Source organism: Crocodylus porosus, unplaced genomic scaffold, assembly GCF_001723895.1.
Source record: "Crocodylus porosus isolate Cpor-Errol unplaced genomic scaffold, CroPor_comp1, whole genome shotgun sequence".
Classification (NCBI taxonomy): domain Eukaryota; kingdom Metazoa; phylum Chordata; order Crocodylia; family Crocodylidae; genus Crocodylus; species Crocodylus porosus.
Genome location: NW_017728907.1, coordinates 36,846,193 through 36,856,192, shown reverse-complemented (window position 1 = coordinate 36,856,192; position 10,000 = coordinate 36,846,193). Strand labels below are relative to the sequence as shown.

Sequence of the window (10,000 nt, the reverse complement as noted above, 5' to 3'; positions counted from 1 at the left end):
AAGAGGCATTTTAAATAACTGAATTTAACTTAGTTACAGGGTATGGGGAATTTTAAATTTGAAACTTCTATTAAGTCAGTTTGGTTTATTCTTATTTGATTTTCTGGTTCTGTCTGTACCGCTTTTGAATTCTATATATTATAGAATGGGGCACAAACCCCATCATAAGCTCTCTTAACAGAAGTGTTTCATTTTCTAATATTCAATTAAGGACCACAAAAGAGCAGGTTACTGTGGGAGGAAAATTTAGATCTGTAACTTATCGTAATAAGTGTCGTAGAAAAAGAAATTCTTGAATGAATAGAAAGTAGGGCTCATACCATCTAAAACTAACATACTTCCTCTAATTTTAACATACTTCCTTTATTTGAGTAGTTTAGGAAGCATACTATAATAGCCCTACAAATGAAGATTTGGGGTTTTTATTTTTGTTTTTGTGTGTTTTGTATCTCATAATTCACTCAGTATTATAAACCAGGGTTCTGTTCTCTTACCATTTTGTAATGCTTATAGCTCCACTAGAGGTTGTGTAACTCTGTGCTCTATCCATAGCATGGTAGTTCTTAGACCATAGCCAAATAAATACATAGAGTCTACATATCATAGCAGCAAAGGGGAAAATTCTGATCAACAGTTGTCCTATACTCTAGAACTGGGTAGTTTTAGATCTATTTTAATCTCCTTAATAAGTCCTATAGCTATGCAAGTGAGTGCATTTTGATAACTGCTGTGCCTAATTTGTAACAATTACTGTCAACCTTCAGTTAAGAGACTGTTCATTCCACACTGGTCCAGAAGAGAGTGAATGTATGACTCTTGCACATAATTTTATTCACATCATATTTCATACTGATTATGTATTGATGACATTGATTCATTTACTCTTTACAGCGCCACTTGCATGGATATTAAATCTTATTGACCACAGATGAATTTTAATTTCAGATTGGTGATAGATTTTTCCATCAGCTCTGATAGTATATTTGACTTTTTCATCATTAACCCAGGCAATCACACAGCACTGAGATATTGCATTGAAACAAAAAGTGCACACTTCAGTTGGTAATTCTTTATAGATTTACAATAGGACCTTCATTAATGTCTGTAAGGATCACAAAAATAACATTTATCTGAAATAAGAATTTGGATAACTTAAAAATAATGTCCAGAAACATTAGGCAAAATAGATCTTATAACACACATAAAGAATTTTAAACATTCTTTCTTGATGGGCAAATCTCTACCAGAAGATGTGAACTGGTTTTTAATTTTGACTAATTTTGAGTTGCATCACTATATAACAATAACCACACTTTCACTGCACAGTTTTACTGAATAATTTTCACATATACTTTCAGTTGCTTAGTGACATCTATTGCATCAAAATATGAACACTTTTTTATTTACTTAATTTGTTAATCAAGGTTGCTGGAAAGAATTTGGTGTGTAAAAGTCCTGATCACTTGTTCTGCATAACTATTTAATATTGACAGAATGTAAAGTCTTTTCAAGCAAGTACAAATACATTTAAGGATTTATACTGTTGTGAATTTTAATGAAACAAATCTATAATACAGACTAGCTAGCAGTGAATCTGTTAAATGAATGCTTGTAGATATTCCATTTCAAAATATAGGTAAAACAATTCATTTTTATACATTGTAGTAAAAACTTTACCATTTTGAGAAGAGTAGTTTATCCACTTGTCTTTCATGAATGTAAAGCTTAATGTAACTTCAAATAGGTGTCTAAATTGTCATTTAGGTTTATCAGTGTCTTACTATACCTGAGCAAATCATAACAATGATTTAGTTACAGTAATGACAGTAGACATGGTGAGGAATTCAGAAAAGAGAAGTAAAACTGAAACAGGCTTGTGTGTCAAAATTGCAGCTATCCTACTAGGAGTTAAAAATAGAGGAACATTTAATAAGAGGGTCTCATTAGCTCAATCACTGGCCAATAGCCATGTTGCTACAGTTTATGATGACCCAGGCAAAGAGAGAATTAGGAAGAGATCACAATTATGATCCTTTTTATAGTATCTTTCTTGCAAACAGTACAAGCCTCTTATGCCAGCTTTCACATGGGGAACTGGGAAGGAGTGTTAACTTTGAAAACTGAAATATATTTCAGGAAATGAGCTGGTGGCTTGGAAACTAAAGAGGCAGATGTCAAAAAGAAGTAACGTCAGATACTGTCCATGATTGTGGGTGGCTTTCTTTTTTTTCTTTGTATATGTACACATCGGAAATAATTTCCAGAAAGCTCTATGTTTAGGGGTTACTAATTAAAAACATGCTTTCACTTGAACAGTATTAATAATTACAGTGCCCTTTATTAAGCATTAAGGACCAATCAGTCTTTGGCTATTTCTTTTTTCTAAAAATCCTAGGCATTGGAGATTATGGCCCAGCTGTTCATATCTTGTTTTTATTAGGAGGTTGAGGAGACAGTTTCCATCTTCTATCCTTTTCTTTGTTGTACTTCATGTAGTCATGTCTGACAGCTATGGACTCGCCTAATTACTGCGTTAGTCAATATAGTTCCCAAATGAAAGGCTAGAGTTCAGGCTAGTTTGGCATGAGCCTAGTAAGGTGAGCAGGCTAACTTATTCAAAAGGTTGCTCATCATTGAAAAAAGCACATATATAGTGGTATTGACTCTTCCTGCCTTTTACCTTCTTTAAGTTGTGTCCATAGCTTTCTAGTTATAACTCTTCATCACTTGATCTTAGCCAATATATGTTGATAAAACAATTTCAAGTCTTTAAGGGCTGCTATTTGCAAGTTAAGTTTAAATCCTTAGAGTGTTGGGTCGTAAAGTCTTGGGGGCCATGTTTAAAGTAAGGTGTGTTGTCCTATGTATACAAGATTTAGAGGCTGTACCTGACATGCTATTTCTGGTGACCTGTGTTTTCACTGGTCTTTGCTTGCTTATGGTTTTCCATCTCCAAAAATGTGCAAATTTTTCATGGGCAGTGTTCAGAGTACTTGCTAATCTTCAGATCCTATACTTTTAAATAAAGAATGAGTTAGATTATGTCCTGCTATTCTATCTTTTAGACCAGATTTAACTCTACCCTCCCCCCCAACTTCTAGTTTACATATCACTCACCAATTCCCTTGTAGTTACATAATTGGTGTTGTCTGTGTCCATACCAGAGGATATTTGATGCTCATTTATTAAATATGCTTGCTGGCTGCTCCCTAATCTTTGTTCTGGACAGACAAATTACCTTTCTCACACTGAGCTTCAGCTCTGGGGAATTAAACCTCCAAGCCTCCACCACTTTAATTAGCTTGAAAGTGGGGGGTTGCAGTTACTAATAGACCTCAGGCTTTTAGTAACTTAGCAAAAGGGTGAAGAGAGAACTTCCCGGGAAGCTCAAAATGTCATTTAAAAACCATACAAATCTAATAATATATTATTTCATTTTGGTAATTGCAAACAGATTGTATTTGAAGACTGTGGATGATCACTTCTACCTTATCCATGAAAGTTAGATTTTTATCGAGTTAGGCACTTTTAATTATCACAATTCATTAACACCAGTGTGAAAGCACATGTTTGACTTCATATATTAAAATGTTTATGTAACATTAGCTAACATAGCAGATGAGGAATTTTAAATGGAGAGCAAAATCCTAAAAATATCTATATTTAGTCCTTGTGCTATGCAGTATATTAACCAAAGCTGCCTTGGGAGGATATTGGCTGTACTTCTTATTTGCTTTACTCACTATTTCTTCCAATTATAAGATCATATTACTAGCTGCTTCAAAGGCATGGCATAACATTTCATCCCTTTCAAAAGGGGCCCAGAAAACCACCTTATTCACAGCAGGACTTCTAGAAACTGTCTAAAAGTGTGCTTATAGTCACTGTTGTCTTCTAGTTTAAAAATTGCAGAAAATATTTGCTATTGGCTCTTCAGAGTTTGAACATTAGCACTATGATGAATAGCGTAGGAAGTCTTAATCAAGTCACAGTTGGCAAGTAATCTAATAAAAAAGAGATTAGTGAATAAGACAGTGGCGAAAGCAGTCATGTTGGTGTTTCATATCTCAAATTTAGTGTTTTTAGCTAAGATGCCCATTTTTATTTCTTACAGGTCTGCTAAAAGGTCAGAGTAATGCAGAATGTGTGCCTTCATCTCAAATTTTGTTCATCACAGATGGATCCCATGTCTCCAGTAGACAAGTCACCTTTGTAGCTAGCATCAATGCCAGCTCCATGCCATTGCACCTTCTTTATTCTTGATTGCCCTTTCCACATTTATTGGTGTATTAAAATGACTGAATATGAACATTAAGGACTCCATGAACCTGGGCTAATAGGAGACCGTAGAGAAAATGAAAAAAAGATCCACCAGAGGACATCTTTGGAGGAGGGTGGGTGGGGAAAATGACTAATGAAGCTAATTAAAAGAAGCATTGAAAACTGCTTCCTACCCTCATTAACAATTATCAGGGCACTGGCCGGAGTTTGTACCCTGTGTTTTACCTTAACAACATTCTATTTGCTCTTTGTATATTTAAGTGTTGTAAGGAAATGTGTTTCAATCAAACTGAACATGAGATAAAGGAAAGATGTGGCTTTTGTGATACTCTATCACAAACACTTTTATTGTATCTCTGTAAAATACAATGTATGTATGCATGTAAGTGTTTTTGTCCTAATGTTGCTACTTCCCATGGCAAAAAAAAAAAAGGCAAAAAAGGAGGAAAAAAAAGTCAGGCTCATAGCAGCTACTGTGTAGAAACTTTCACCTACTTCTAATTTGCTGAATGAAGAAAAATCTTTTATTTGTGATATTTTCAGAGACATTTGCTCTAGTATGGTGTATTTAAATAATAAAAACTTAAAACGAAAACATTGAATTGAGTTTGGGTTTTAAAAGCTTTTGCTTTTTTACATAACGTTCTAAATCTTACTCTGAAACTCCACCTAATGTAACTGTTGTTTTAATTGTAAATAAACTATACAACTAGCTTTCTTTTTAGCTTTATACCAATAAGGAATCTGTCAAACTACTTAACCACGTCACTTTTGGCAGAAGTACAGAGTAATTCTTCAAAACGGCTATTTCTTTTAGGTTCAAAATATTAATTCTGAAAACAGCAAGTATATCATTGTAGTTCAGCCATGTTGTAATGAACCTTTGTTTTAAAAGTAACCATGGACTCCCTTCGCGTAGTCTCTTCACAAGGAAAGACTATATACTTAAGTAAAATCAGGGGAAACGCAGCAAAGGGATTTGTGCTCTGTTAAACACTTTTGAAGTGGGTATTTTATAAGAAGATGCAGTCGTTCATTCTGAATCTTAAGTGTTTGTAACAAATCAAGTTAGCTATAATAAGAAACTAAGTGTCTCTTCACCACTGGTGATCATAAGAGTAGAAGAAAACACCTTTTTCCTGGCTATTTTCTAGGCATCAATGCCATCCTGCGTGACTCTTTTTTTTCTCTCTCTAATTTTGAAAAAAGAGAGGATACCCAAGACAAAATCTCTTTTTTATATTTGTCCCTCCCTCCTCCCAGTGCTGATTGGCTAATTGGAATAGAGCATCAGAAAACAATTTCTGTTAGATTGTGAAAAGACAATGAAAATGAATCCATCATGCCCTAAACCAGAGCACTACAACACATAGGTTTAGACCATGCCTTTGAAGAACAAATTAAACATTTCCAGACACCATAGTTTTTATCATAGACTAATAAATATGATGTATATTATTTATATTTGCCATTTTTATTTTATTATATCTGTTTTAAGGAAGTCATTTACCTTACCTCGTTACAAAGCAAGCCCTGATGAATTGTTTTTAGCGATGCTGGGTGATATCAACAGAAGTCAGCTTTTTGCGTATCTAAACAACCAGCAGCCAAATTCTCTTCCTATCTTTACTTCTTGACCTCTGGTATGTCTGAGGTCTGTTGGTTTTTTTTTTTTTTTTTTTTTTTTTCCTCCTGCTTTTAACACTTCAGTGCTTGGAAAAATAAGATATTTCTTTGGGAGAAGAGAAGCTGGTTTACCATGTACTATTAGACTCAAAAGGCAAAGAAATGATTGTCTAAAGTGCTTGGTAATAAAAATCTTTCCTTTTTAAAGATGACTGGGATACTACCATTTTTTAAAATCATAATTACGATTTTAAAAATGCTCTTAATGCTGGATTAAATAGCTTAAGTCTTTAGGTAGTACTGCAAATTGTGCTGCTTGAATTTCTTTGAAAAACTGCTGCAAGAATTCAAGTATTAGTGAGATTGTAGAATTTTTTTTTTTTTTTAATTCTTTGATATAAGCAGTCATGGTACAGCATTTAAATCTAACATGTACAGCTTTTCAGTGGTCCAGTATAACCTAGAAGTGCTAAGAAGATGGTTAATAACTTTTAGTAAGTTATATAGTATGGCATTTAGTGATGTAGAGGTTGAAGTTCATTAAAAGCTTTAAACAAACTATTATATGACTAGTTTGTAAAGCACAGCTACCTATTTAATAGCAAGCTTTAAAAGCATTTCTTAAGTTGCAGACCTATAAGATTACAAATGTCACTCATGTTAGCATAATCCACATGCAAGTGATGAAGCCTTTGCTTTGATGTGCTAAATTGGAGGAAGACTAATGGAGCTATGAATATACAATAGAACATATTTAAGTCATACTCTTGCTTTAGGTAAAACACTTTCTTGAAACCAGAGGCATTTCAGGCAACAAAACAGGTGTGGATAGTAGGCTCCTGGAAGCACTTAGATTTGTCCTTATATGAGAAATGACTTGTGTGTTGTGTGGGTTTCTTTCTTCTTTTTTAGTTATTCTTTCAGGATAAGGAAAAACATGCGCATGTTCATCTTCTATAACATGGATATGCTATACTGATACTGTGAAACGCATGTTCCATGTTTAGCATTTTTTAAAAGTCGTACAAATATGTCATCTAGTAAGAGCTGCTGCACTTCCAGAAATGAATGCAGTTACAAAAAAAAAAAAAAAAAAGGGAAATGCTACTAATCTGAAATCATCCTAGAGAACTCAGATAATATGTTCTGTTTATCTTGCATATAAATGTCTCAATCATATAAATTGTCACTCTTATTAATGAAACAATTTTGTAAAAAGATTGCCCTCTAAATGGGTTTAATGTTTTTACCTATCCAGCTGTCTAGTTATAAGATTTACTCATCCCGGCAGGCACTGGGACATTAAGCCTTTCCAAACCAAATTCTGTTTGCCACAAGATACTGTCTTTCCAGTTCTTCATGATTTATCTTTAAATATTTTAACAGGTTATATTTTAACAGGTTATGCAGTATCTTATGAAATATAAAATGAAAAGTTGCAAATGAAGCCTACAAAATTAAGTAACATCTTTAGAATATTAAATGCAGTGAGATGGTCTCCCATTTGACCTATTGGTTAATGCTGATAAAATTTGCATCAACTGTTTTTAGGCTAAATACAAAAAAATAAATTGTAATCTAAAACAATATAATATGAGTGTATATCCCTTACATTTATGGTTTTTAAAAAAGGATAATTTTAGTTTCAGATTAGATTATACTCTCCACTGTCCAAGAGTTGTATATCAGAGCCTGGCAAAGGGATGTATTTCTGTATTAGAAAGAGCTCTATTAAAATAAAATATAAGATTTGAGATTGGGGCATCCATTGGTGTGTGCTCTCTCACTATCTCTTCCTCCGCCTCCCCTCCCCCTCTTCCACCTTTTATGTACTTAACTGTGAAATTATCTGTAAGTGGTTGTGCTCTTGGGCAGGTTTCCCTACCTGAGACTACAGGACATGAAGTACCAGATAGCCACTGTTACTACTGATAGTTATTTTAGTTCCAGGTGCGTATCTATTGTCAGTCCAGCTAAGCCACAGAAAAGCTTTCTGCAATTAAATAGCAATTTGTTTCCATGAAACTGCAATTAAGGTATTACCAATCAGCCATTTTAGATTGGCAATGCTTTGAATGCATGTTAAACAGTGAGCTGCTCTCATTTTATCCCTGTAGAGTATGAGCTATGAATAACAGTGAAGTGTAACATGCTCACTTATGTCCCTTGTCAAGTTGAAAGTATGAGTCCTCAATGAAGCACTCTTATCTCATTGTGAACATGCTGAGAGCAGTGACAAGTCAGGGCTGATCTTTGTAAGTTGAACTTGCAACTAAGAGTACCTAAAGTTATTACTGCTTTCTGTTCTTGTGTAAGCAGGGATGTGTGCATTTCCTACAGGAGATGTTTTCAACTTCAGATTGCTTCTGTTGAGAATGGAGTGCAAGTTGGGGGGCCTCAAGCCAATAATGTACTTCAGGTCCTGACTTGTTAGAGCTGTGTAAACAGGGCTACTGTATCTCCTTAATCGCAACTAATAAAAGGCTAGAACAAAACACAAGCAATTGTGTTTTTAAGTTGTTTTTAATAAAACCAGAAGTTTATCCACTATGGCCATTACTGATGCACTCTTGTGATGGGTAATACTACCCAAAGCTCCCAAAAAATCATCCTGCCTGTGCACACTCTCTGTGTGCTCCTATTAAACTGTTACATTTCCAGAGAAATGTAGCTAGCCATGTTAATCTGAAGTTCAACAGAAGGCAGGACAGAATAGCACCTTAAACACCAATTTAAAGAGAAATGTGCTTTTGCATGCAATGGCTTAATAAGCTTATATCTGATGAAGTAAGCTACTGCTTATGAAAGTGTATGCTTCTCCAAGTTAGTTTATTTGGCATCACTGTCCATTGTTTCCAGAAAACTGCACAAATCCATCCCTTCCCAAGAACCCGCTGGCAAATGTGGTGAGTTCTGTGACCTGTCTTGGATTGATGCCTTGTTGACTTCAAAAGAAAAATGTGAAGTATGGTATAAATTTAAATACTGTTTTTAAGCCTCCAACGGAGTTAGTGGTATTGCCATCACTTAATTGTTGCTACTTTTTAGTAAAATTTGGAACGCTAGTTTTGGGCCCTGAGATTTGCAGGCTGGGGCTCCATACAGTATGGTTCTGTTGCCAGTAGGAATGATGTTGCAACCACTGTGCTTGTAAGATAAGAGCCATTTTATTCTGAGCTGTATTTTTGGCTGCCTCAAAAATGTTCATTGGAGGTTGAACTGTTTTAAGCTCTGATCCTATACTGCGATCCATGTGAGTAGGTGGTTGTACCTGTAGGTTGTGAGTCTAAGCACGAGAATTGCATCCTGTGGGGACAAAACAACCTCATGTTTAGTATTTTACCTGTAAATATTTTAGTAGAAGAGTTTTTAAGCATCAGTTTTATTGAGTCCTTAGAAAAGTCTCTGAGCTACGTACAGTGATACAGTGCAGTGGATGCAGCAATGGCCTGGAAATCAAGAAACAGTGGCTCTATTCTTAGTTTTACTGTTGCTCTACTGTGTGATGTTGGCCATGTTCTCTCTCCTCTCTGTGTCTCCTTCTAATCGTTTACTTGTCTTTTAAGTGTTTATACTGTGCCTGGCTCAGCAGACCCCTGATCTCTCTTGGGGCCTACAGATGCTATGGAAGTACAAAATAATAATTTGAAGCTATTTAGTGAAATGAAGAGTTGCATATAACGTGCCCCATTGCTCTTTACTTATTACTGAGACCACACTAAGGGCCCAAGCTTCCAGTAACTTAGGGTGCGGGCAGAGGAGTCCCCCAGGGCTCGGTCCTTGGGCCGGCGCTGTTCAACATCTTCATTAGCAACCTGGACGAGGGTGTGGAGAGCACCCTGTTCAAGTTTGCTGATGACACCAAGCTGTGGGGTAAAGTGAGTACACCAGCAGGCAGGGACTGCAGGGTGCTGCACCTGGGGAGAGGGAACCAGCATTATGGCTATAGGTTAGGGGCTGACCCTCTCAGCAGCACAGAGGCAGAGAGGAATCTCAGAGTCAGGATTGACTCCAGGATGAATATGAGTCACCAGTATGACGAAGCAATAGGCAGAGCCAACTGCACCCTGTCCTGCGTCAACAGGGGCATCAC

General features: G+C 35.7%; 1 protein-coding gene and 1 long non-coding RNA gene across 2 annotated transcripts in view; one reads left to right on the top strand and one right to left on the bottom strand.

Moving 5' to 3' along the window:
- The window catches only part of LMO4 (LIM domain only 4), a 14,393-nt gene extending 9,669 nt beyond the window's left edge, over positions 1–4,724 (top strand). The window contains exon 5 of the mRNA XM_019531147.1: positions 4,115–4,724. Within this exon, the coding sequence (XP_019386692.1) occupies positions 4,115–4,123 (9 nt within the window). The 3' untranslated portion in view covers positions 4,124–4,724. The remainder of the gene's footprint in view (positions 1–4,114) is intronic.
- LOC109307318 overlaps positions 4,641–10,000 on the bottom strand; it is a 25,956-nt gene continuing 20,596 nt past the window's right edge. Inside the window, exon 2 of the long non-coding RNA XR_002100232.1 lies at positions 4,641–5,474. This is a non-coding gene — a long non-coding RNA (uncharacterized LOC109307318). The remainder of the gene's footprint in view (positions 5,475–10,000) is intronic.